At 54.1% G+C, this 27,505-nt stretch overlaps 1 protein-coding gene across 1 annotated transcript; it reads right to left on the reverse strand.

Moving 5' to 3' along the window:
* Positions 1-534: 534 nt before the first annotated feature.
* Positions 535-27,503, reverse strand: LOC122373739 (nucleoprotein TPR-like). The gene is given in 30 exon segments (XM_043352095.1): positions 535-874; positions 1,208-1,352; positions 3,627-3,992; positions 11,704-11,865; positions 12,353-12,589; positions 12,821-13,265; positions 13,578-13,813; positions 14,001-14,152; positions 14,512-14,851; positions 15,160-15,390; positions 15,675-15,823; positions 15,826-15,875; positions 16,209-16,357; positions 16,984-17,246; positions 17,249-17,955; positions 18,099-18,435; positions 18,748-18,868; positions 19,192-19,416; positions 19,770-19,941; positions 20,196-20,443; positions 20,722-21,009; positions 21,290-21,385; positions 21,627-21,789; positions 22,069-22,303; positions 22,555-22,782; positions 23,072-23,246; positions 23,555-23,714; positions 24,176-24,397; positions 24,655-24,817; positions 27,157-27,503. Coding segments are annotated over 30 exon segments (6,825 nt in total). The 5' UTR covers positions 27,314-27,503; the 3' UTR covers positions 535-671.
* Between the last annotated feature and the right edge of the window lie 2 nt (positions 27,504-27,505).

Genomic DNA, 27,505 nt, shown 5'->3' on the forward strand with positions numbered 1-27,505 from the left:
TCCCTTGGAGCGGCACCGCTGCTCCCGAGGGAGCGCACCCCGTAGCCGGGTGCAGTGAGTGCCTTGGGGCTGGGTGGCCTGTCCTCTGGACGGGCTCAGCCCCGGCGACTCACTAGGGTGCCTGCCCAGACCAATGTCTCCCCCTAAATCCTATCATCCTTCCGGCTCTGCAATGGTCTTGTCGACCGAAAGGGCCTAACCCAACAAAACAAACAAACAAACAAAGATCGCAGACTGTTGCCAGCTATCTGCAATATATGTAGGCTCAGTCTTACTTTTCCGGTAGAACCGTGCGCGGGCGATGTGGCTGGGTGTGGGCAATAATCCCGTGATGCTTCCACGCAAGGCCCGTTTTGCGGGCACCCGAACCCGTAACCACCTATTCAACCCTTCGGTTCGGACTTCGGAGTTAACAGCTTAACATGCTTAGGTAGTAAATGCAGTGTAATTAGAGGTTAATAATCACCTAGCGTCCACCAGAAAGAAGTTTCGACGTCACCCGAGACACCTCACCAGCTCTCATAAACCACAAGGTGAAAAACAGTGGTATATTCATACAGAAAAGCACGTATCAGCGAAATAATCACCTTACATCGCCGGTTATCTGACAGCCTCGCTCTCCAGTCTCAGTCCTTTCCACCATCCTCCCAATATGGGTCCTTTTTCCCCACTCAGCGGGCGCCGCGCGCCGGGCCCCGTCCGCGCGGCCCGCGGCTGCGACGGGCGCGGCCGGCGCCGCGGCTCGGGGATGGCGCCGCCGGCTGCTCCCGGGAGCTCTGCCGGTCCCAGACGATCGGCTGTGGCCGCTGGAGACGGGGCGCCGAGCGTCGGCGGGTCGGCGCTGGCTGCTGGGGGACCGCCGCCGGCTGCTCGCCTGTCGGGAGAGAGGGGATTAGACGGGAGATGGGTACAAGGAAGGGGGAAAACCTGAAAAAGTCATGGTTTGTACACGCCAATGGCGACCAAAATGCATGAGAAACGTTAAAATGACTGGGCAGGAAATTATGTATGGTAGACAATCGGTTACAACAATACAACGGAATTATCCAATTAACACAGTTTAAAACGCGTAAAGTAATGGCATCTTTGAACATCTAACTACCTCTTTCTCCAGCATCCACAAATGCATTCACCGAGCACTAAATCGCTCCGCTCCTTTCCCTCCTAACCCACTACCCAACTGGTGCCCCCTCCTACCGGTACGTACCGGCCGCCTGCAGGGGGTCCTGCTCCCCTCCGCGGCTGTTCAGCTGGGTGATATCCATCCGCGTGTCGTCCAGACCCGCCGCTGAGGCCAGCGGCGCCTGCTGGTCACCGCTGGACGGCCCGGCGCCGGCGCCCCCCGCCACCGGCTGCAACGGACCACAGCGACATCTTTAGACGGACGACAGGGGTGGCACGTGGAGCAGCACGGAATGGGTCGGAGCGGTGAGCGACCAAGGCTCATGTCCAGCGGCGTATTTAGAAAATCGCGAAGGGGGGGGCCAAGGGTTTGGAGGGCGCCACCTCACCCAAGGAGGGCGCCATACGGTCGCGAGATAAAAAATCGCTCAGTGGGGGTTGGGGGGTTGGGAGGCGTTTTTTACCATGCCACCAGTTTTTTTTTTGCGTAACCTCGTATAGGTCGTGCTGCATTGATTTTGCATCGTGTGTATTCAGTATACTCCAGGTCACAAAAGGTCAAGTGTTCTTGAAATGCTGCGCCGAAGGCGCGCGAAATTTTTGAAAACAACCTTTTCCTCCGCTTTTTAGGCACGCCTTTTATACGATCACTGTTCAAAGCTCCTCTCGCTCTTTTACCAAATTTGAAGGTGTAAAAAATACCTAAGGTTTGGTCGGGCCGCTGCCACACAAACTGTACAGAAAGCTTGGCTCATGGGTGTCGATGTATAAAAGTTTATTGGCGGTGGCATATCTACGCACCAGATCACCGTATCGGATTGATACCGGAGCGCGAGATGCGTAAACATCATCCAAATTACCTCAGACCAGCCTTCATAGCCTTCTCACAGATGCATACAGTGTACCCACATAACCAGTTTCAATCACCGAAACTTCAGATGCCTGCTGTTGCGCCCGAACCTGTTGACAATACTTAATCGTAATCCATATAGATGCCATGATGCACGTAAAGTAGGATCAATCCGTTAAGACCAAAGACGTGTTTTATGCATCGTAGAGCGTAGATAGTTTTGGTAGGTATAGATACTTCATTCATTGTGCTGAATGCACGTTCATTTGTGGCAGTTTTCACAGGCAAGACATCAACTATGTGCAATAGAACGACTAAGTTGAAAAACATGCCAAAGGAGTAAATAAATGATAGGAGGGCAGCGATCAACGGATGTTGCCAATAGGTAGAAGGGCTGCGATCCACAGGAGGGCACTAATAGGTAGAAGAGCCCCGATCAACATCCCGAGTTTCGACAGTAGGGCACCGATAGGTAGGAAGTTGGCGAGCAGCAGGAGGGCGCCAATGGATAGAAGGGCAGCGATCAACAGGAGGGCACCAATAGGTAGGAGGGCGCCGATCAACAATCAACAGGACGGCGCCACCAGGTAAGAGGGTGGCGAGGAACAGGAGAGCACCAATAGGAGGGTGGCGATCAACAAGAGGTCGCCAATAGGTGGGAGGGCGGTCATCAACTGGAAGTCGCCAATGAGCGGAAGGGTGATGATTAAAATAGGGGTGGCAATGGTGAGGAGGGCGCCTTTGCTCAAGAGGATGACACGAACAGGAGGGCGTCTGTGCGGAGGGCGCTGGTCAACAGGAAGGTGCCAGTGGATAGGAGGGCGGTGATCAACAGGAGGGTGCCAGTGGTTAGGAGGGCGGCGATCTACACGAGGGCGCCAATAGGAGAAGGGCCCCGATTAACATTCAACAGGAAGGACTAGGGAACCAATAGGTAGGAGGGCGGCACTGAACAAGAGGGTGCCAAAAGGGAGAAAGGCGGCCTTCAAAATTTCACATGAGGGCTCAATAGGTAGGAGAGCGCCAATAATTATGAGGACGCCGATCAGCAGAAGGGCGGCAATGTGTAGCAGGGTGGCGACCTACAGGAGGGCGCCTTCGGGTGAGAGGGCGCTTATTTACAGGACAGCGGCTTACATAGGCGACCACCGTTACGCTTAGAGAGCTACAGCCTACAAATGTGGTTGGAGGGCGCCCGAGGGAGCCCTCCAACCGTATTTGGAGGGCGTATTTGGAATGGGCGTCCTCCGAGGGCGCCCTCCATCCGTATTTTCCCTGTAAACACATTCGCGATTGGAGGGCGCCCTCCAGTCGCGATTGTTTTTCGATTCGATTATATCACAATTGCATTTGCGATTGGAGGGCGCCTTCGGCGCCCAAGGAGGGGGGGGGGGGCCATGGCCCAGTGGCCCCCCCCCCTGCCTACGCCCCTGCTCATGTCTCGTGAAAACATTGCTGAAGATCAGATTGTTTCAAAAATAAGAAGTCAAGTAAAGCGTTCACTACTGCCACAAGTTGACAAATCTTCCCATTTTGTTAAAGAACCACATCACCGCACAGGTGCGCGAACAGTGCACAAACCTTCCCAACCTACCTCCCCTAAACATATGGCCACAGCACCAACTACAGCTCCTCGCCTCCCCATCCTGCGCACCTGCGGCGACGGGACGGACTCGGCGAAGGCGTCGCCGCGCCGGGGCACCATCAGCGTCGGCGTGCTCGGCACGATGCTGTCGCCGTCGTCGAACTGTCCGGTGGCGGTGGAGCCGGCGCCGGCAGTCGCCGCCGACCCGCCGAACGGCTGCAGGTGTGGCCGGCCGGCCGAACCGGCGGCGGCGGCGGCCCCCGCGCGGCCGGCCGCCGCACCCTGGCTGGCGTCCTCCTCCTCAACGTCCCCCACCTCGTCCTCTTCGTCCCCGTCCTCGTCCTCGGGCACGTCCTCCTCCTGACTGATCTCGTCCATGGGCTCGGCGGCGCCCGACTCGCCGGCCTCCTCGCCGCGCGGCACGTACTCGACCGTCTGAGGGAGGGAGAAATGGTGTTAGAACGGTCCGTACTCCACCGTCTGAGGGAGGGAGAAATGGTGTTAGAACGGTCCGTACTCCACCGTCTGAGGTAGGCGGGAAATGGTGTTAGAACGGTCCGTACTCCACAGTCTGAGGGAGGGAGAAATGGTGTTAGAACGGTCCGTAATCGACATCTGAGGGAGGGATGGAATGGTGTTAGAATGGGAGCGAATACCGTTTCAGGAGCGCGTACTTCACAGTCTCCAGCAGGGGAGACGCTGTTACAACGGTGCGTTCTTCACTGTCTATATGGGAGAAGAAATCATAGTCACATTATTTTGGCCTTCGTCCACCCGCCTTGACGGAGTTCATACAGCCATTGCTGCTGGTAGGATGAGCCTACGACAGCCTCCACTGTCAAATCAAATGAACGCTGAGCTGATGTCTGGCCTCTCCTCTCCTAGACACAAACACACAACCAAGCAGCGTATGTCCTATGCCTGCATGAGGGCAAAGGCGTCTCGTATCGCTGGTAAATCGCCGCTTGGGGACTCCCGACGGCACTATTTATAGTGAAAACGTGCTGATGACCTAGGAAGAAGCTATAACCGTTTGTCGAATGAAGTATGTGGAATATGTCCACATGTGAAGGTCAATAGTACGTCAATACCTAGTACCCTGATATCACAGTCCGACCTTTGATGCACGGTGACTCTATCCATTGGTTATCGTTTATTGACATTGAACTTCAATTCATACAAAAGAGCTTAATCCTGTCGGGCTATCCATCGATAGATGCTCTGGAGATTCGAGATTGAGCGAACGTTGCTTTGTTTATTGATGGATCCTCGGGCCCCGGCCCGGCCTGCCGGCGGCGGTGGTTGTCGGGATATTCCCCGTCCCTGCCGACGCGCTGTGACATGTCACCTCGGCGATAGGCCCGGCACCGCCTCACAGGTCGGCAGACCGGGGTACTCTCCGACCTCGGGCGTCTGACGGTGAATCCCGAATACTGGCCCGCTCAGGAGGGAGGGACAGTTCTGTCGGCAGCGGTCAGAACTCGGACATTATCCGGCCAGTAGCGGTGGAGGTGGCTGTGCTGTGAAGCTGTGTGATTAGGACGGTCCGGCGCGGACAGTGAGGTAACGAAAGTTCGATTGAAGTTCAGTGCCAACTACCGCATATTAGTAGAAGACAAGCGAGTAGTTTCACCCAAGGTGGCTGGCGTGTGTGGCGTATCCAGCTCGACACCACCAAGTCAGAAAACACCGAGGAAATATTTGCTGAGTCCCCGGCCCAGAGACTCGTTCAACGGAGCGCTATCTATCCTGGGCACACATCAGTTGTCGGCCATCACAACCAACGCCCTGCCAAACCGAGCAGCAGCCTCTGCAGAGGTTTGGCCGGTACCAGCCGACCCTGCGCCATGTCTAAGACGAGCAGTGGCACAGCCGAGGACTGCGCGATCCCGCTGTTCGGCCTGTCTCCTAAGGAAGATCCGCAGCTACAAGAGAGTACACTGGCGGCGAGGCGCGCGCAGACCGCCGCGCTCCGAGCCTTCGTCGAACGGCTGAACACTGCTACAGTTACCGGAGAACCGCTGACAGACGAGGAGCTCCAACAGACGCACAGAGCGGCACTGAGCGAGTCCCGCCGCGCGTTCAGAGCCGCCGGCGGACGTGGCGAGCCGACCGCCGACCGACAGCTAACGACAGCCCTCACAGAGCACTACGGACGCGCGGAGAGCCTCAACCGGAGGCGCCGGGAGCTGGTAGACGGCCGAGCCGCCTCCCAGAGCGCGGCGCTGGCGGCCGCCTGCTGGGACCAGTACGGGGCCGAGATGCGGCGCGCAGTGGCGGGTCCTGCCGTCACTGAACAGCGGCTCCGTGAAATGCACACCGCTGCCGCCCGGAGAGCGCTACAACGCTACGAGCGCGGTCAGGTCAGCACCGGTGGGGCAGCCGCCGCGCCGCGTCAGGAGCTACAGCAGTGGATCGAGGGACGACTGAGCACGTGCCTCGTCAGGAGCGCGGCTCGGGCGGCGTCCACCGAGCGGCGCCAGCGCGATCGGGACGCAGCCGCTGCCGAGGAGGCGCGGGCGGAGAGGGAGCGGACCGAGCAGCGGGAGCGGGAGGAGTCCGACACCACCGCTGCCACGGAGCTGCCATCCCAGCAGGGGGCGGTGCGCCGCGCCGATTCGAAGCTGGTTCAAACTCTCGCTGGCCACCGGGAGGTCACACATTTAGTAGAGAGGGTCATGTTAGAGCATGTGCAAAATGTTAAGGAGGCGGTAATTTCCGTAGTGCCGCGAGCCGAGCGGGTTTGGCACGAGGCAGCTGAGGGTGTGGCTAAGACCACTCAAACTGTGGCGCGGGCCGTTGGTAGCCTGTTCAGACGGTGAGCAGTCAAAGCGAGAAATAAACAGAATACCCTGCAATGGAACGGCTGCCACCTGTCGCAGACAGAACCAGAGGAAATAACCCACCGTTTCCATCAGAAAATGGCTGTGAGCTTACAACAGTGAATGCTAATGGCTGTGTGGTTATGGCGGTGAATGACAGTCGCTGTCATAAAGACGGTGAAAATTGGATTGAGGGCGAATGAGGCAAAATACATGTGATGGATAATAAACCGAGGCCTCTGCTGAATGTAGAGTTTTATGAAGGAATACCATAAAACATGAGATGTTTTCTATGTTTATAATATAAAACACGCTTTCAATTTCAATTGAATTACATGTCCATATCTTTATCAAGCAATCCAGTTTACTTTCCAGTCGGTTCGATCCACCTGGTACTTAACAATGAACATGTCATCACAGCGCAATTCTGGAAAAGCGGAAAAATGTTTGATGGCAATTCGCCATATTCTCCAGTTAGAAGTTCATCGTTTCTCAAGGCTCACAAAACCCTCATGAAGCCGGAGCAGCAACCTTTCCTTTCGTGGAATGACGAGTCGTCCCATCTTGTGAGAGGGGAGTAGAGAGCTACACTGCTGCTGCTATTGCCGCACGGCCCAATAATGGACCATGCATTCAGCCTCAATATAAGTGACGCGGTTGCCAGTCTAGCAAAGACAAAGTCTCCTTCAGATAAGGCCGAGCCATCCCCGAGGTACGAGAACGGGGGACTATCTTGGCCAGCCAGCTCACATCCTGTTGACAGCTACGAGTACAGTTTGGTGGACTTAACGGTCTTAGTCGTCACCTGTCACCGCCTCGTGACGTCATCACCACTGAACAAACAGACAGGAGCTCTCAGGAATCCCAGCTTTCTTTATAAACATCATTGAAGGATGCATCCGTACACAAACATCTGAACGTATCTTCACCATAGATTGTATATTCAAGCGTATTTTAGCACACAACCACCCGACATTTCAACTTTCCGGGACGATCCCCAGCTCAAATCAACAAACTCATCCTGGTAATCTAAGCATAAGACTATCAATCAACGATGAACACTAACAAACCACTTCATCTGGCGACTGTTGGCCTGATGACACATGGACAGTCTTTCCTGCTCCGAAGATAATATAAGCGCAGTCACAAGCAGTTCCCCACTCTCAAGCGAGCACGACGGACGGTGGAGCGCTGGGAAGCGCAGATACCGTACAGCGACTAAAACATTTGGTCGTGCTGCTGTGTACTGTGTTGTGCTGCAGCTGTGGTAACTCGGTGGAATAGTGGGAAAGCCCACAGTTTTCACCAAATAGTTACCATAAGAGAGGAACGCTTGCTCGGCGCTAGGAAATTCATATCAGGAGAAGAAAATCACAAGTGGAGGCGTCCACCGACAGCCAGCCTACGCGACAAATCCCGAAGTGGACAGATCGCACTAAAAACCAAACAACAAGCATGTCTGACAAGGGTGAGAGCGGAGCCGTTGCCCAAGTGGTCACGAATGTCGGCAAAGTAGCCACCAGCGCCACAGTTGAAACGGGCAAGACGGTAGCGCGCACGGCCACCAAGACGGCCATCGCCGGGGTGGACGCGACAGTCGACTCGACAGTACAGGTTGTCGAAACTGTGACTGCCGTTACTGGGCTCGAAGTGGACATATCAGCCGTACGGGACGCAACCAAAGCAGCCACCGCTGCGGCCGACCAGATAGTGGAACAGACGACCGAGGAGGTCGGAAAAATAGTCACCAGCGTGGCTGACGCGGTGGTCGGGGCGACTGCTAGCGCCTTGGACAGCGTGATCGGCAGCTTCTGGAAGTAATAGCGGATCGTCGTCCACCTCAGTGTCGTGGCCTCCATCGGCTGGACGCGTGGCCCGGTGTCGAGAACGGCTTTCAGCAGTAAATTTAGGGAGATGTTGGACTGCTAGTAGCATGTAGAAAAGTAAAGACCGGTTCGTGTTTGATTGCTATATCAGGATCAGCTCGATTGTGATAATTCTGAAGTGGGCTGTAATGCAATTATTAGAGCCAGATTCGGTGTGCGCCAGTGACCTAATGATATGATACAGAATGATCAGCAACAATACAAATGCCTTGTGCTAATTTAGCCTACGTATTTAATAAGACGCTATAAAAAATTGCAAAAAATAAGAGAAAAGGAAGAAATAAAGATATTAACTCGGATGATGTTCATTGCTTTGTTCTTTCCACCGAATATTTACAAGTTGAGGCGCCAAGTAAATTACGCAGTAGCACATGCAGCAAATAGCTCACACCGGTCACGACGGATACACACACCATAAAAAATACCTTATCATCACTGCATTTATAAAAAAAAAATGAAGGGATGCATATCCCTGCATTATAAACAGTCAGTGAAGAGCTGTCCCACCGAAGTCAAACGCCGTTAGTCACAACCGGCATGGCCAGGGTTACTTTGATTTACTTCGATTTTTTATTCACTTGCCGATCATCTCACTTTTCATCATTTCATAGCACAAATTTTGACTGCTGGATGATGGATTGACATACTTGAAACCAGAAACCTCAGACCAATCGTGTAAAAGATTTAAACCAATAAGACAAAGCAGACTTCAGCGCATCAGACGATCGCTGAAGCCTATCGCGCGCCTATTGGAACAGTGGAGCCTGCCAGCCTCTATGTGAAGCCGATCCCAAAACCACCAGATTCACTTCGAACACTTCGAACTTCACTTCGAACTTCGAACAAGACTCGACATCCTCACAGGTTGAGGGGATCCCCTTAATCGACTCGGGCACGCTGTGTGGCCGACCAGACGCCATCCGGGATTTTACGTGAGCTCATCCGAGGCTTCGTGATGTCACTAGAGACTCATCAATATGTAACTGACCCGAACTAGTAGAGTATAACATTACTGGCAATCTAAGCACGACAAAACCGTAAGTAGAGCTATAGATACACAAACGCCATCAATCAATGACCGGAAATGGGATATCACCCGCAGCTGATGTCACATTTTCCTGCGATAATGTGGACTGTTTTCGGGTCAGGCGCGCCCAGCATGCGTTTACCATGGGCGCCTGAAGGATACCCATAAAAGCAGATGACGCCTCCGTCCTTCAGTCACACGGCGACCCGACGGTCGGGGGGCGCCGAGAGGTGCGTGAGTAGACGACACCACGCAGTGGCAGAGACGGTACGCCGGACTCCCGTTATTCTCAAGTGGCAGGGTCAGAGACAGACGACCACTTTCCCCAAGGAATCGGTCACACAACGGCACACTCGGCGCTAAAAACTCCCCGAGAAGAAAAGTACAAGTGATGTAGCTTCAAAAAAAAAAAAAAAATCCCACCGAAGGGCGTTCATCCGTAATGAAGCGGAAGCGTCCAGCAAAGTCACCTCATAATCCCAGCATGTCAGAGGCAAGGGTGTCCGTTCGTTGACCGGCGGAGGGGCTGTGGCCCAGACCATCACACAGGTCGAGGCAGAAAGTCACAGATGTCGCATTCGGGGTCAGTAAGACGGCAGTACGCACCACCACCGAGACAGCTGCTGGCCCCTGTCCTGTAAGGACGAGTTCTCTCAAGCTGGTACGATCCTCCGGAATCAGTACCTATTCCACACTACATTCAGTTCGGAAAAAAGCATGTCATTCAGCTGAAAGCTGATTGATGTACATCGAAAAACGTCATGAAGATCGCGCTGTCTTCCTCGTAAAAAGCTGGACATCCTGAATACCTACTTCCCGGAATTCTTGCATTAGTTGCAATACTTATTGTCGAGCATTGATGCCATTTTACTTGCAAAGCTCATTTTCGGCCGTCGCAACTTGTACGAACCATCCGTACAAGTTTTCGGACCTTCCAAAACTTGTACGGACCCTGTCCGTAGTGTCCGTAGTGGTGGCGACGCCCATGTCTTTGAGTGCATAGTCGAGTGTGCATGCAATTGCAAGTGTGATAAGCGCTGCATGTGCATTGCACAGGCGTTGCACCTCATCACCAGGGCCAATTGGCATTTGTGATATTCACTACATGAATGCATGAATATAGTTGCCCACTCTCAAGCGAGCACGACGGACGGCGGAGCGCTGGGAAGCGCAGATACCGTGCAGTGACTGAAACATTTGGTCGTGCTGCTGTGTACTGTGTTGTGTTGTAGCTGTCGCAAGCCGGTAAAACAGTGGGAAAGCCGACAGTTTTCACCAAATAGTTACCATAAGAGAGGAACGCTTGCTCGGCGCTAGAAAACTTACAACAGGAGAAGAAAATCACACGTGGAAACGCTCACCGACGGCCAGACCACGCGACAAATCCCGAAGTCGACAGATCGCACTGAAAACAAACAACAAGCATGTCTGGCAAGAGTGAGAGCGGAGCCGTTGCCCAGGTGATCACGAACGTCGGCAAAAAAGTCACCACTGTCGCTGTTGAAACGGGTAAGACGGCAGCGCGCAACGCCCCCAAGACAGCCATCGCTCAGGTGAATATGACGATCGACACGACGGCACAGGTTGTCGAAGCTGTGACTGCCGTTACTGGGCTCGAAGTGGACATATCAGCCGTACGGGACGCAACCAAAGCAGCCACCGCTGCGGCCGACCACTTAGTGGAACAGACAACGGAGGAGGTCGGCAAAATAGTCACCAACGTGGCTGACGGGGTGGTCGGAGCGACTGCCAGCGCCTTCGACAGCGTGATCGGCATCTTCTGGAAGTGATGGCACATCCTGTCTATCGCCCGAGACGGTGCGCGCCGGGGGCGGTTTGAACAGTGAGGTGGGGGGGGGGGGGGGGCAACCGAACGGCTACTTCGTGTTAGAACGGGTTAGAACAGGGTTAGTTCGATAGTTCGGTTGCGATTAACCTGAAATAACGCGTGATTATTGCTTTAGCGAATTCCACTTCCCGCTTGTACTTCCTAATAGCATTTTAGCACTAACTTACGAAGGTGCTTTGTGTTCGAGATGTCACTGGATTCTGGGAAACTGGCATGGCTGATATTAATAAAGTCATTAATGGGGCTCACAAATGAAATCTTTTAGTCGATTGAGTCACAGAATGACTGAAAATATTATGAGTCTGACGATGACTGTACATCCTCCCAAAACAGCACACCTAGCGAATCATTCCGCTGAACATTCATCAAATAATTCGCTCCGGTCACAACAATCAAATGCTTTCCAGAAACACATTTTCTCCGACGCAGCTGATAATGAATTCATCCACCATGACTGGGCAACAGGAAACAATAATGCTCTCACATGAGTTGGCTGGGTGGAACTGAGATAAGGATAGATTAGAACCCGGGGGCGGCGTCCCACTGCCGTGCCTCTACTCACGTCATCATCATCGTTGAGTTCTGTCTCGGCAGCCGGCTCGTCCTCCGCATCCTCCTCGTAATCGTCCTCCTCCTCCTCTTCCGCCTCCTCGTCGCCCGCCATCTCCTCCTCTTCTTCCTCCGCCTCTTCCTCTATCTCCGGCTCCTCAGCGTCGTCTTCCTCCTGTGATACACCGTGATACACCGTGAGCGAGACATCCTTGGCGACTCATGTATGAAGTAGCGAGACGGTGAAATATAAATATAATAAGTAGTAGCAGCCTGCCATAAATATAAATATGCAATAAGTAGCATCTCCTCTTAGGGTGGCATTACGTCGAGTGAAATACTTATTTTAGAGTATATTGCTATTTGGAGAAGAGCCGAGGGTACGATAATATTAACTGTAACTAACTAAAACAAATCTTGAGCAGAAAGACGTCGAGCGTTATTAGACAGTTTGACGAAATACGAACCATTACTGTGCGACAATCCAAAGATCCCAGCGTTTACCAGAGTCAATCCCTGCGCTCCCCAGACAATTCCTGTTGACTCGCCCGATGATCTCAGTCTCAGAGCTCAGCAGAGACAACCCCTGCACTGATCGGATATAATCGCCATACTCACACGATACAATCCCTGCACTCGAACGAGACAATCCCAGCACTTACCTGCTTCTCGTCATCCGATAAAAGTACGATGATCGGAGAATCTGCCCCCGACGGAGCCGCGGTGGCGGCCGGGGCGGCAGGGGCGACATTGGCGGCCGGTGCGGCGGCAGCGGGGGCGGGGGCGGGGGCGGCGACAGTCTCCCCAGCAGGAGCGGGGGCCGCGGCTGTCGGCGGCTGGCTGTCCGTCCCAGAGCCACTCTCAGACGCAGTCGACTCCTCTGTGCGAGGCCGTTTCACCTGTGGCGTATTTATGGTCAACTTCGTTCCTTACAAACAGCTAATCGTATTTGAAGACGATTTGATCACCTAGCCTTCCATCTCCTCTAAAGCAAATCTCCTCCACTCTCCTCCCCGCCTCAGCCCTTTTCCTCAGGTCAGTCCTACACTCACCCCAGCTGAGCCCCACCATACGTTCTCCTTTCTGTAACCACTTCGCTTCCCATTAGTCCACCATCACGCCCCACTCACCGCCTGCACGGCTGCCTCTCCGGGGGCTGAGCCAGAGCCCGACGCCGCACTGGTGCCCGCCACCACGGCAAACGCCCGCTTCCCCGCCTGCGGAGGCTGCTGCGGCTGCTGGGACTGCTGTGGCTGCTGGGACTGCTGGGGCGGCTGGGCAGGCTGGCTCGGCTCCTGCTGCTGCTGTGCCGGGCTCTCCGGCGGCGCGCCAGCCGCCGGCTGGGACTGGACCGGCGCCGCGGCGGCCGCCGGGGCCGCAGCTGTGGCAGTGACCGCAGCGGTCGCAGTGGGGGCGGCAGAGACGGGCGGGACGCGTGGCGATGTCTCGGCCGGCGCCGTCTGACTGCGGGGGGTGACGGTGGCCTGGGGCAGTGTCTCGGTGACCTGGGCCGGGGTCGGAGCCACCGTGGCCACAGTCACAGTGGAGGTGGAGGCGACCGGCTCGCTGGTCACGCTGCGGAAACAAAGCATGGCGGGGGTAGGGTTATACGTCGGGATACGAAACCCCTAGGACGACAGGTGGAGGCGACTCAGAAGCGACAGATGGGATGGAGAATCAAAAAGACCAAGCAATACAGTTGTTATTCATATTCAATCACGATGCATCTGCCTGTCCAAAGCCATCACGTACCACCGCCTGAAAACTTGTCCGCATCGCATTTCTCCACTCACAACTTGGCATCGGGTGTCTCTCCCGTGAGCGTCCTACGCAAACCATCCAGCACCCCCTCCCTTCCCCTTCATCAACACTATTTCGCCGCCCTACCTGCCGGTGACGCTGGGCGGCACGGTGGCCGTCGTTTTGGCCGGCTGCACGGCCATTGGTCGGATGCTGGCGGTGGGCGTGGTGCGACTGGGCGTGGCCGGGCCCGGGTGGGGCGCCGGCAGCTGCGCGGCCCCGCCCGCGCCCCCGCCGCCGGCCATCGGACGGATGTTGGCGGTCGGCGTGCGGCCCGACTGGTCACCGGCACAGTCGGGGGCCGCCGCCGGCTTGGCCTGCTGCTGAGGGAGGGGGAGGAGTCAGGTTAACACCCCGCGGGACAGGTCAGAGGACGGCTGGGTTGGGTCTCGTCGTCACACTAACTGCAATACATTCGTTCTTAAAATGTCATATTGCATCAACACCTCGACCAAACACTGCCTTAGTCACCTATTTGAATCGGGCCAAACATCGATTCCAGTCGCTTACCTGTTTGACGGTCATTTGTTTCTCGAGCGCCTGCAGCCGTTTCTTGGCCTCGGATAACTCCCGCTCGAGCTGCTGCTGTTTGTTGTCGTACTGAGACTTTAAAGCGGCCACCCGCATCTCTGCCTCGTCCTGGGCCGCTGAAGACGCGCCCTCTGCGTGGGGAGGGCGAGGTCAGGTCAGGTGAGGGTGGGAGGAGAATGAGAAGCTGTGGCGGGATACAGCTGCTGTGCGAGATAATGAGCTCGAATCGTAACTAAACAAGACGGTCGTTCAATGGTTTTTGACGAGTTTTTCTCAGTGCTCAGTCTCATCATCGTCCAACTAATAGCCAAATAATAAGCCAATTAAAATACCAAACCTTTTGCCAACAGTTCTCTGCCCATCCCTTACTTAACCTTGATGAATACTCGTCACCCCGCTTGCGCCCTCCTCTCCCATCCCTCTCCATCATTCTACCCCTTCCCTGTCCCCCATCCCACCTCTCTACTCTCCCCTCCTCCCTGCGCCGTACCATTGTCGGCTCTCTCCCGCAGGTCCTTGTTCTCCTGTGTCAGCTGGGAGACCTTCTGGCGGAACTTCTGCAGCAGGGTGCGGGTCTTCTCCTCGTGCTGGCGGGACGTGGCGCGCACCTGTTCCAGCTCAGTGCGCGCCGCCGTCAGGTCGGCCTGGGTCGACGTCAGACTCTCGCGCGCCGTCTCCAGCTCGGCGGCCTGCTGGGAGGTGCGCGCAGCGTCGGCGGCCGGCGCGGCGGCGGCGGCCGTCTGGGCGGCCGCCAGCTCCTCCTTCAGCTTGGTGTGCTCCGTCTGCAGCTCCTCGAACTGGGACTTGTACCGGCGGCCGATCTTCTTCACCTGAGAGGGACGTGAAGAGCAGTCAGATGGCGATGGAAAATATGACAGCGATTGGTGGTTACGGAAGCCGAGCACTCAAGTCTTGTGGGACACTATACTTCAATGTGAGAAAAGCAGCGAAATCAACGTCACAGACAAAAAAAAAAAAAAATGCAGCAGCGAAAGATGAGTCAAGCTCTAACATCCTAATGGGGGTGGATGGTTCGAATGGAAACGGACGACGCAACCCAGAGCATCATTGGGTATAATGATAAATCGTTTTCAGCACACTTCTCCCGATGAACACATCACGTGTCCCCGCATTTTACCTGCACCATGCTGGTCCGCATCTCGTTCAGCTGGGCGTCCCGTTTGGCAGTCTCCGCATTAGCCTTCTCCACGTCACCCTTCAGCTGTTCAGCCTGCTGCTCGGCCTGCTGCTGCGCCTGCTGGAGCTGCTGCTGCACCTGCTGCAGCTGCTGCTGCGCTCCCGAGGTCGCCTGCTGCGCGGCCGTCATCTGCTGCTGCGATGTCTTCAGCTGAGCCTGCAGCTGCGTCACCTGATCAGACACGGGCGGAAGGAAGGAAGATCAGTCATCGAACTAACTGCTACCGTAATAATATGACTTTGTCTGATAGTTCACGATACTTGTAATATTACTGAGCCAACGAAACAAGACCTCCGCATATATGCTGCCCATTTAATTACAAAAAAACACGAGGATACTCTCGGAGACAAAGACAGCCACAGGGAGAAAAACATCGGCGTACCAAACACGTCGCAGCGTCTATGCACGACCAGCCTTCCTGTTTTATACGCTCACCATTCATTCGTCTCACTCACCATCTGTTTGTTGCGCTCGGCCTCCTGTTTGTGTTTCTCGGTCTCCTGTTTGAGCTGCGACAGCTCGCTGGTCAGCTGGCGCAGCCGCTCTGTCAGCTGCGCGCGCTGCTCGGTGACCGCCTGGGACGACTGCCGGACGCGGCTCTCCCCCCCAGCTGCTGCTGCTCCTCGGTACGCTTCGTCAGCGCCTCCTTGTCCTGTCTGTGAGCGACGCCGGGGGAGAGGAGATTAGTGAAAGGACCGAGGATAATTAGTCTAAGATATGCAGCAAAACATAGCGTAACACGAGCGACCATGACCATCATACAGTCGTTCAGAGCTGAATAAGCAGCTGCAGCTGTGCTAACGCACAAAAAAGGTAAGTTCATAGCTCAAGTCCATAGCCTAGCTAGCAGAAATCGAGTGTCGCTGTACCACCTGTCAAACATGGGGTAAGATCCGGTGCACCAGAGCAGGCTCCCGATTTTCCAAATCCGACAACAAACATTCTGACAAGTATGAAAAAGCGTCAGTCGCCGCGCCGGCCGAACTCACTGTAGCTTCTTCATTTCCTCGGGGTTGGCCTTGTTGGCCCTCTCGGTGAGCTGGGCGGTCCGCTGCCGCCAACGGGCCACCTCGCCCCTCAGCGTCGTACACTCGCTGTCCAGGACGTCAATCCGGCACTGCTGATCGCGGTTCTTCTCCTGGGGAGGAACGATGCTGGTCAGCAAAATAGGAGCATAATGGATCGAAATGCTAATAGCAGATAAACATGCCTGGAACTGAGATGTTTGTTTGTTTTGTTGGGTTAGGCCCTTTCGGTCTGACAAGACCATTTCAGAGCCGGGAGGATGACAGGATATAGCCCGGGAGACATTGGTCTGGGCAGGCACCCTAGTGAGTCGCCGGGGCTGAGCCCGTCCAGAGGACAGGCCACCCAGCCCCAAGGTACTCACTGCACCCGGCTACGGGTGCGCTCCCTCGGGAGCAGCGGTGCCGCTCCAAGGGAGTAGCCCGCATGAGATAAAGTTGCCTGTCCAGCCCGGAAGGGGTTGCGGCGTGGAGGAGAAGGATTTCAGTATTCTGAGGATAGAAGCACGGAACGGTGTGGAAACCGAGATACGCCTGCGAACCATATGGTGAACGTTTGGAAAAGCTTAGGATCCCGAAAAAAAGTAAATTTACTTTAACATCACTTACAGCCATCAGCTTATAAAGCTGATTGAAACACTTCTAACACATAGCCGCATCAAGCATGGTCATTAATTACTTAGCAGTGTCTTCCCTTCGCAGCCTTCCCAATAAATACCCAGGGCCCAGACCGGCCTACCTGCAGCGGCTCGATCTCGACCCTGGTGGTGTCCAGCTGCACTTGCAGTTCCTGACAGCGCCGCGAGAGGTCGTCCCGCTCGACCCGCAGCACCCGGTTACTATCAGTGAGCGCGTTGAGCGTCTCCACCTTCCTGAGAAGCTCTGCCAGTCGCGCCGAGGACTCCACCGAGGCCTGCGAGCTCTGTCGCTCCTGGTCGAGCCGCGTCTGACTGGCCTCCAGCTGCTGTTTGGTGAGCTGCAGCTGCGCGCGCAGCCGCGCGTCTCCGCCCCGGCAGTCTCCGCGCGCGTCTCGGCGATCTCGCGCTGACGGCGCAGGTAGCGGATGATCTCGAGCAGCTGTTCCGAGGTGCGCGCGTCCGCCTCGGAGAAGGAGGTGTTGAGGGAGCCGCCGGTGGTGTTTGCGTCCGGCTCGGCGGGCGCCAGCCGCGCCTGCACGGCAGTCAGCTGGGAGTTGAGCTGCTCCAGCTGGTCGTGCAGCAGGCTGTTCTGCTGCAGCAGCTCGTCGTGCTGCTGCCGCTGCTGGGTGGCCTGCTGATCGAGCAGCGCCTGGCGCTCCTTCCAGCCGGCCTCCGCCTCGGCCAGGCGGGCGACGGCGGCGCGGCGCTCGTCCTCCGCCGCCGCCAGCTTAGCGGTCGTCTCGTCCAGCTGGGCGCGCGCCTGTTTGAGCGCCTCCAGATCAGCCGCGTGCAGGATCACCTCGTGCTGGTACTTGTCCTGCGCCTCGGCGCGCGTGGCTGCCTCCTTCTGGGCGTTCTCGCGCGCCTCCTTCTCCAGGCTCTGGGCTGTCTCCAGACGTGTCGTCAGCTCCTGCAGCTCCTGACGCGTCTTCTCCAGGTTGGCCTTCAACCGGGTGCTACCGGCCTTGACCTCAGCGGTGGCGGCCAGCTGCGTCTCCAGCTGCTGCTTCTCGGCGGAGAGGGTCTCCACCACCTGCTGCAGCTCAGAGAGCATCGCCTGGCTCTCCTGCAGCCTGCAGAGGACGGGTACTTCGATCAGCGCAGCTATAATGTACGGCAAACCGGAAAACTGGCTAGTGAGCACTATTATAATTTATAGGTGATGTTTGCTTCAATAGCTTAACAGCATTACACCATTTGACCAGTGACTACTCACCGCGTCTCCATGGTGGTCTGGCACTCCTGTACGGTGCGCTGCGACTCCATGAGCCGCTGTTCGGCCGCCTCCGTCAGTCCGCGCTGCTGCGCGCGCTGCTGCGCCGCCTCCGCCTGCTGCTTGGCTGTTTCCAGCTGCGCCCGCGCCTGCTGCAGCTGCAGGCGCGTCTCGCGCAGCTCGGCGGAGGGAGCTGCAGGTGAGGAGGCAGCGGCGGCCGGCGGCGGCGCAGCCGCTGCCGTCGTCTGTGCCTCAGTCAGCTGCTGTTTGAGCTGCTGGACACGCGCCTCGGCGGCCACCTCCGCCTCGCGCGCCTTCCGCACCACCACGGCCTCCTCCTCTGTGGAGAGGGAGAGTAAATGTCAAACTCCTCGGCAAAAACATTGGCATGTTTATATCATCATGTAGTTCAACAGAGCTGCGAAAGTCGATACAATACTAATACTACGATGAAACCCTACTAAATTCAGCCACGAAATGCATGGAAACTTGCTAACGTTGTAACTTATCCCTCAGAACGAGCAATTCAAACAAAAATAACTGGGAAGAAACGATGCACCGAGACTTACTGATGCAGACAACCCACCACCCGGCTCGTCCTCTTACACATTTACGACCAGAAGTCGACAGGCTCTGTCCCTAGAATACTGACCGAGTTTGTGTCTGAGCTTAGCCACCTCGGCCTCCCACAGTTTGATGGCCTTATTGTGCGTATCGGCGTCCGTCTCCAGCTTACGGGTCAGCGCCGCCACCTCGCGCTTCAAGGTGTCGTTCTGAAGCGGCGAACGGGCAAGGTCCGGAAACAATGAAGATGAGGGCTTCGGACAGAGAAAGCTTTCCGTCCACTGCCGAGTATAATCCTAGTTGCCTAGCCCACTCACTTTTTAGACTTCGGTTGTCTTCCACCACACAAATGTTGGAAGTTTTCACAAAACATCTCACACTTAACAAATTAGTTTTAGTCTCAGGATGTCATCGCATAGCCGATACCCGCATCTTCATCACACCTTTAACCACTTAACTTTTCTACCAAGACCCTCCCGACTTCACCAAAGTCCAGCCACCCCCTTATTACTCCCACGCCATTCCAGCGTACCTGGTTCTCCAGTTGGGCCGCCGCGCTGGTCTGCGCCCGCTCCAGGTTATTCTTGATCGCCTCCATGTTCGAGAGCAGCAGCGAGGTCTGAGTTCGCTCGCGCTGCGCCGCCTCTCGTTCAGCGAGCAGCCGCGCCTCGGACTCTCTGAGCATGGTGCGCTCCTGCTGGAGGTGTTCGCAGCGCACCTCTGCTCGGGAGAGACGCTCCTGGGCTGAGCTGACACTCTGACGGGTGGAAAGGGTAGACTGTCACAGGGGAGCTGAGAGGAGATGTCTATGGGACAAGTAGAGACACATACGGGGGAGTAAAGAAAAGTGACATTGGAAATATTGTAAAAAAAGAAAGAAGATAAATGGTCTCATATGCAGGGTGGATACTCTGGACCAGAATGTTCATAAAACATACTAGATCGCCTAGGCATTACCGGTAGCAGAGTGAATTGATTCACGAGTCATGGGCTGGAAGTCATCGAGCAGAGATTCGGAGAATGGATTCAATCAGCTTCAGCAGACGCCCCACAGCTCTCAAACCTCCAACCCCTGTAGGCCAAACCCTCCCATCCCGTGTCTCATCTCACCTCTCGCAGTGTAGCGATCGTTTCCTCGTACTTGGCCACGGTGACGGCGGCCTTCTTATACTTGTCCTCGAGCGCCGCCGCCTGTCGCTTGTACTGGTCGCTGTTACTCTGAGCGATCGCGAAACGCTCGTCGTTGTACTCGAGACGCGACACGAGCTTCGTGTTCTGTACCCTGTAAACGGAAAGGGCTAGTGTGAATCGTTCAGGTACAGATATGTTGTCATACGGCGCGTGGTTGTCGGTTAAATAGCCACACGTTGTAATGTAACTGAGCTTTCTGTATCTGACAGAACTTTGTAGCCAATTGTAACAACTTATTCGAAACCCCACAACTTTAAGTAATGCATTGCCACCAAATCAATTATCATAAACAACAACGCAGTCTACCTTAATTCTCCCCGGTGAGCACTCAGTCTGTATTCCCACCTGTGCTCGGTCAGCTGGTCCGTCAGCTTCTGTGTCTGCTCGGTCAGCATTTTGACGTTCTCGGCCTGCTCCTTCTTGTAGAAGTCGTACTCCTCGCGCAGTTCCTGTAACTGCTTCTGTAGCATCTCCACCCGGGCGGCGTCTTCTGCTGACGGCAGGGCGGCCACGGGGGAGGACTTGGCTGCCGGACTCTTGGCCGGGCTGGCCGCCACAGGTGACTTGCCGGTGACAGACTGGTCGGCGAGCTCCTGGGAAATGAGCCAGGGGGAGGTGAGGTACTTCACTCATGTTTCAGACACAGAGCCCCAGAATAAGTAGCGCCAGCAGAAGCTCCTAGAGATCAAATTAAAGTTTCAAGTAGCAGTTGAAGAGAATCAATTTTCAAAAATTAACGAGTACGACACGCGCATTACTGTTTATCCATGGTTTAATCGTGCAAGCCATTTTCCTCACACTACTTTAACGCTCAGCCTCACTCACCACAAAGCATATCACTCTCCCTCCCCCGTCACCGACACCGACTAACCTGTGACTGTGTCTGCTGATGCAGCAGCGACCGATACATGTCCCTCTGCCTGACGATGCTCTCCACCATACTCTCCTGACGGAGACGCGCCACCCGCAGCTCCTCGAGCTCCTCCTGAGCGGCGCTCAGCTCCGCCTGCAGGCGCACGTGCGACTCGGAGCGGGTCACGTCGGCACCGTCAGCCTCCTCCTGCTGGATGCTCAGCTCGCGCACCACAGCCAGCAGCTCCTGGTTGCGCGCCTGCAGCTCCTCCAAGTCACGGAAGGTGACCAGACGCTGCGCGATCAGCTGGCGGAGGGACAGGAGGGGTGTGATGAAAGAGCTGATTAGATTAGAGTCGAGCGTGATGCGACAAGAAAATCGTTAACGTTGCTGAGCTTACTCGCAGGATGTTGACTGTTGAGCAACTAAATCTAGGCTTTTAATTCAATCCAAAACAAGACACGCAGCTATTTTCAATGGCAGTATAAATTACAATAATGTGTCATTACAAATGATGTTCACAGTGTAGTCTGTTTCACTTCCCGCTCATATAAGCAGCTCCCCCTGTCCCCGGTTTTTGTCTCACCCGTCCGGCGGATGATGTGTCCAGCTCGAGCTCGTCCCGTGGTGTGGTGACGAACCCGCCGCGAGCCTCCTCCACCTCCTTCAGCAGCACCCGCACCTGACGGACGAAGGCAGCATGTTAATTCCATGTAGACTGGCTGTGCGTCGGTGCGAGGATCTGGTGACGATCTGGGGATTAGGGCCCTTAAGTTTATCGTGTAAATATTTTGATGTTTTGAATCTTCAAGACTGGAGGCTGTGGATGACAATCAAACGTCTACGCACGCACGTGCAGCCACCATTTCAAATATCCCTTCCCTCCACACAGCCCTCCCCGCTCTCCCTCTCGCCCCTCTCACCTGCGTGGCCAGGTCGGCCGTCTGGGCGGCCAGCCGGTCCCGCTCGTGCTGAACGGTGCGCAGCTGCCGTCGGGCGTCGTCAGACTCGGCGCGCGCCGTCTCCAGCTCCCGTAGCGCCTCGTCGTTGCTGTCAGTGAGGGCGTCGATAGTCTGCACCGCCGCCCTGGTGGAGACGGGGAGAAACAGTCATAGGACGTCAAACGAAAACAAAGTTAAGTTTCATCATTGAGTCAGCCTATGCAAAAAGTCATGATGCGCCTGAGACTAGGTCGCGTATAGTTGCAAAATGTATTACAAAATTGAATCACCCAGCCTGCTGTTATATCATATTCCCAACTATGAACTCGCCTGTTCTGGCATTGTGAATTATTACTACCATCCACCCCACTCATCCATTCACCTTTCGTCACACCTCCCTCGCTTCCCTTCCCTCTATCCCCGCACCTCGTAATCCTCGCGCTGTCTCTGGATGGCCGGCGTGCGCTCCTCGATATCCTTCAGGATCTGGTCGAGGCACAGTTTGAGCTGTTTGCTCTCGGCCTGTGCGGCCGTCAGCTGCTCCTTGGCCTCACAGAACTCGGTGAATATCTGAGTGAGCGTCATGCCCTGCCGCAGGAGGCGGCTGACGGCGGCGGCGGACGGCGACATGGCTTCCACCGCCTCGTCCGTCAGGTTACCTGACGGGGAGAGTATATGGTGATTCGTGGTGGCACAGAAACACTGCACAGTGCACAGTCTGGTATGATGCACGGACTGCTGTATTGGGAGCGAGAAAAAACAAAACAATGATTCACAAAAATGTTGACAACATGAGAACAGTTCAAGAAACGTTCTGGTTGAACCATACGCTAGTGACTACACTCTCTAGTCTTGTGCCATCCCACCCAAAACGTGGCACACCAGTCTTCCCATCTCCCCGTTGACGCACCTCTGCGTGTGATGGCCTGCAGCTGCTCCTCGCACGTTTCCAGCTGGGTGCGCAGCTGGCGGATCACCTCGTCCCTCTCAACCAGCTGCTGACCGTGCTGGGCGCGCGTCTCGTCCAGCTGCGCCTCCAGCTGGCTCTGCTGCTCGCTGGCCGAGCTCAGCAGCGACCGCAGCTCGTCCACCAAGCGCAGCATCTCGCTCGACTTGGCCTCCGCCTCCTCGGCGCCCTCTGCATGGAAGCGAAACATGACGGCGGTTAGTGAAAGACCCAGCACTTTGTATGTCCACGCCTCATGTGTATAAGAACGTCACACCAAGAACGGTCGTCTTTTTAATTTAATGATGCTCGCATGTTCATCATACGCATCACTTAATACAGCAATCACGGGATCGAAATCGTTTTTTAACTAACTAGTCCTTCAAAAAAAGTCAATTTACAACCTCCAACGGGACACTCGCTCGCAACCCAGTCTAAAATATTCACCCGATATCCCTCCGCCTCGTTTTCGCGCCCGCACCTTTGTAGAGCTGCGCCAGCCGTTCCTGTGATCGCAGCTGCTGCCGGTAGTTCTCCTCCTGTTCGATCTCGGCCTCTCGCTGCAGACGGAGCCTCTCCGCCAGCTCAGTGAGCCGCTGCTCCAGGTCGGCCGCCTGCTGCGCCAGTCGCTCCTTTTCGGCCTGCTCCGTCTCCAGCTGCGGGGGAGAGGGGAGATTACAGGAGAGAGGTTAGATAACAGTGATAGGGTCGGGTGTTTTTATAAGACCGGAACAGCCATGGTAAAACGGATGAAGTAGATACAGACATGAAATGATATGTTCTACGTTCACGACAACAACTTAATATTCTGGATCGTGGATGACAATATGGTTGAATAGAAACCAATGACGAGATACGAGGGGTTTGTGAGCGACGTAACAAGTACAAGTACACACCTATAATGCACTAGCTAAGCACTCCATTGTACCGCACACCGCCCGATCGTTAAGGCGAGGCGTCTGACCTGGTCAATCTTGCTGGCGAGGTCGGCCTGCAGCTGGATGATCTGCGAGCTGTTCTGGCGGCGCAGCGTGGAGAGCTCCTCGGTACGCGACTCCAGGCTCTCCCGCAGCAGCGACATCTGCTTCTCCAGCAGCTCCTTCTCGCTGGCCATCCTCTTCTCCCTGACACGCACAGGACGGGTCAGGTCTGAACGTCAGATCGGGGAGGGATTTTTTGATCGTGATATGACGATGCAAGACATTTCATCAAGGATGAAATGTGGAAATGTGAAAATTTCATCAAGGATGAAATGTGAATAAAGACAAAATAATTCATTACTGATGTAAAACATCAGAACATTCAACCCCGGCAAGCACCGATAACGACGTTTCGGATCGACGGGCGAGAGGAATGCCGGGGTTGTTGTTGTTGTTCTTCCCTCCACCTCTAATGAAGTGTAGCCTGTCGGCTCTGGGCGCCTCTGGCGGAAGCCGCCAGGGTCGCCACCACGGCGGTCTCCCGGACCTCCTCCGGTTCCGGGGTCGTCGATGTTCGGGGAACACCGTCAGTATAGACTTAGATTAAGTCCTACCTCCTCATCTAATAACTCTCCCTTCATAGTCTGTGTCTCATTCATTCCCACCTGTACTGTATGCTGATCTCCTTTGCAGCTATCTCCTCCACCTGAACCAGCGCCTGACACTTGGCCGCGTTGGCCGCGGCCAGTTCGGCGCCGCGGTCGGCCAGCTCGGCCGTCAGCCGGGCCACCTCGGCAGCGCGCCGCTCCAGCTGCTGCACCAGACTCGCCTTGTCCGAGAGCACCTGGTCGCGCTCCCGACAGGCGGCCAGCTCAGCGGCCAGTGCCCTGCAGAAAGGGTTGTTGTTGTTGTTTGTTGTTAAGAAGGGGTAGGGGTGGTCAGACTCTGTGATATTTGTGGAACAATAAAATGGATGTTTGTTTAGAATTCTATTGGCAAATTACATTTTTCAATTGTGTTGGAACAAGCACTACAGAAGGAATAGAAGTTTTAATAGCATCCTGAAAAACTGCAAAAATTGTTCCAAAATATTTATTGATCCAAAAGCGCCTTGAAAAGGCTCCCAATCAGTCCTGAGAGCTACCTGGTGAGGTCAGCATCTGCCTTCCTGTAGTCCGCAGTGATTGTGGTCAGCTGCTCCTCCAGTTTGGCAGCAGACTGCTGCTGCTCCTCCAGCTGGCTGGACTGCTTCTGCAGCTCCTGCTGGGCCTCCTGCAGCTGCTGGCCCAGCTCAAACTCATCCTGCTCTGTAACATGGTAAGTGGTGCAGTGTTCTGGTCAGGTAAGAGGTCCAGGGTTAGGGAGTGCCTGAGAGCAGTCCTTCCTACAAGGAGATATGCACAAATAGTCCAAAACTGATGAATTGGAAAGCATACTTTAGTATGCTCTTTTATTGTGAAATTTTCATTGAAGAGGGACTAAAACTATAGCTGACTTGGACCTGTGTGTGTTCAACATTTTTGCATCTGGAGGACAGCTGATTTGGATAAAAGTGGTACCAGTTGATGCACAGGTTTATCTGCCTTAAAGGTGATGGTATCAGTTCCAATCAATTAACACCATGGGCCTCCAGGCTGAACACTGCCCCATGTCTTGTTAAGGCTTCAGGCAGCTAAATGCCCAGAACGAAAGTTCAAAAACTCAAAACATGCCTACCTTCCACCATGTAATATAACCCTTTAGGGTTTACCATCCCTAGGGATGCACACAGCAAGTCAGTAGGCGGAACTATGGTCAAGCGTACCCATTTTCGGGAACGCATTTTCGTTCCCATGTTTGGGAACGATAAACCCAAATATGGGAACGCCATGTAGGCATTATTTAAAACAAGAAAAAGAACCGTTAAAAGACGTCCAAAAAATATAAAACGATCGTGAACCGCCTGATATTTGTCTCAATATTGTTGGGAAAGAGTTTGATATTGTAAGGCCCATCGTAGTTTCAAATCGTTCCCCTATTTCTAAAGCAGTCCATCATCCGGGCCGCGAGCCCAAATTTGGGAACGCTCTCGTACACTGGCGCTGCAAGCGTTCCTTATTATGGGAACGGCGTACCCAAAATTGGGAACGATTTCACCGACGCCTTTCAGGGGCTCTTTTCATTAACAAGCATCACGTCCAACGCCGCAAATTATTGTTAACGCAACAATCATCAGATGACCTTTCCGGCAAGACCGTCGCATGTTTCGCCCGGTCTTCTGCGCTTTTATTCCCGTCGATCTCGCAGCGGGCACGCCCCCCTCTGCAGGATTACGTAATTCACAACGCTCAGCGATGTTCAACAAGGTCTTCCATACCTATATCCACCGTCCGCGCTGAGGGTGGAGACATGTCAAGCACCTGTCTGTTTATCACCGATAGTTGACGAGTACAAGGAAGTATCCAAAAATGGGAACGCTGAATATGTTACACCCTCAAAACACCTAGTCCCAATGAAAATCTAGTTTTTTCCTTTCTTGATGAGTGTACGTGGCAAAAGGCCTGGTAGGATGGGCACGAGGAATTACCGAAATCAGCATAAAAATTATAAATAAGCCACACAGAGCGAGCTATATAAGAGAAATTCCCCCAAAACGATCACGCTTAGAAACACGGAAGACAAAAACCACGCTCATGACGCTCCTTATAAAACAACTCTAAACAGCTAGCATCCAAATAAAATATGTCTTTCCGGGATGATAAAATACAGCTGGATAATTTTCAACCGCTTAAACTGAGTTTACAACAGTAGCTCGGTAAATTCACTCCGTTCCACGCGGTCGTCCGCCCCGACACAAAAGTCAACAATATTACCTCGGGACCGTCCGCGTCTTCGCTTGCATTTGTCAGCATCTGGTGTCGATAGTATGAAAGTTCATAACCAGGCGAAAATTATTATACTTTACCTCATACTAAAAAATGCTTCATTTTCCTTAAAATTGCATGTTAAATGTCGTATAACCCATATTTCCACCATTCTGTCATTTTCAAAAAATCATTAAAAATATCATTCCACGGTAAATTTCCTTGTTCCACGGTCAGATTAAAGATAACTTTATGGAGATTTAGTAGATACTTAAATCAGCGTGCACTTTTTTGAGACGTGATGCACTTTTGAGTTTTAGTGGGAGAACGGCCGAAAAATTGCCTTCCGTTCTCATAAATGGGAACGCCCGTTCCCATATTTGGGAACTCCGTTCCCAAAAATGGGAACGTTCCTATATTTGGGTACTCATGACCATAGTTCCGCCTACTGAAGTGTTCAAAGCTGAAACACTTTATGACAAATTCTCTGGTTCCCATAAACATTGAGCTAGCGGCAGCAATTTGAGACACTAGCAGGGCTCAATGAGTACTACAAGGCGCAATGAATATGGCATGATGGGGTGCAGGTGCACATGCAATATTTGCTTTCATTTACAAGCACACAAATTGTTCCCATTCCGCGGAATCTGTTCTGGCCTTTAAACACATTCCGATTCCTGTGCTTCCTTGCAGGACGGAACTTCACCAATCAATTTAAGATAGCCCATTATCAGATCATCAGTCAGATAATTCAAACAATTTATTCAGAGTCAAATCACCCTTCATTCATTCGATTTCCTCACCTTTAAGCACTTTGAAATCGTCATATTCTCTCTTCAGGGACTTCACTGAAGTGTTAAACGTATCAAAAGACTGTGACAACTTATTTCTGACTTCGACCGGTATTAAAACGATTTCACTCTCTTCCAAAAAAGCCTCAAGATTTGCTTCAACTTCCATATTTATGCCGGTCAACACATATCACTGCTCCACCATAAATATTTTTAAGCCGGGAAGCTAAAGCGCCAAAGCGCCGGCGTCGTTGTTTCAAGTACTTGTTTCAAAGTTCTTGCCCATCACTACTCAAAAAGTCATAAACTGCGCATCTGCTACAAAAGGGCGACGCCCAAAATTGAGAGTTGAGGCCACTAA

This window comes from Amphibalanus amphitrite, unplaced genomic scaffold (genome assembly GCF_019059575.1).
Source record: "Amphibalanus amphitrite isolate SeventyFive unplaced genomic scaffold, NRLGWU_Aamphi_draft 000038F_arrow, whole genome shotgun sequence".
In the NCBI taxonomy this organism is placed as follows: Eukaryota; Metazoa; Arthropoda; class Thecostraca; order Balanomorpha; family Balanidae; genus Amphibalanus; species Amphibalanus amphitrite.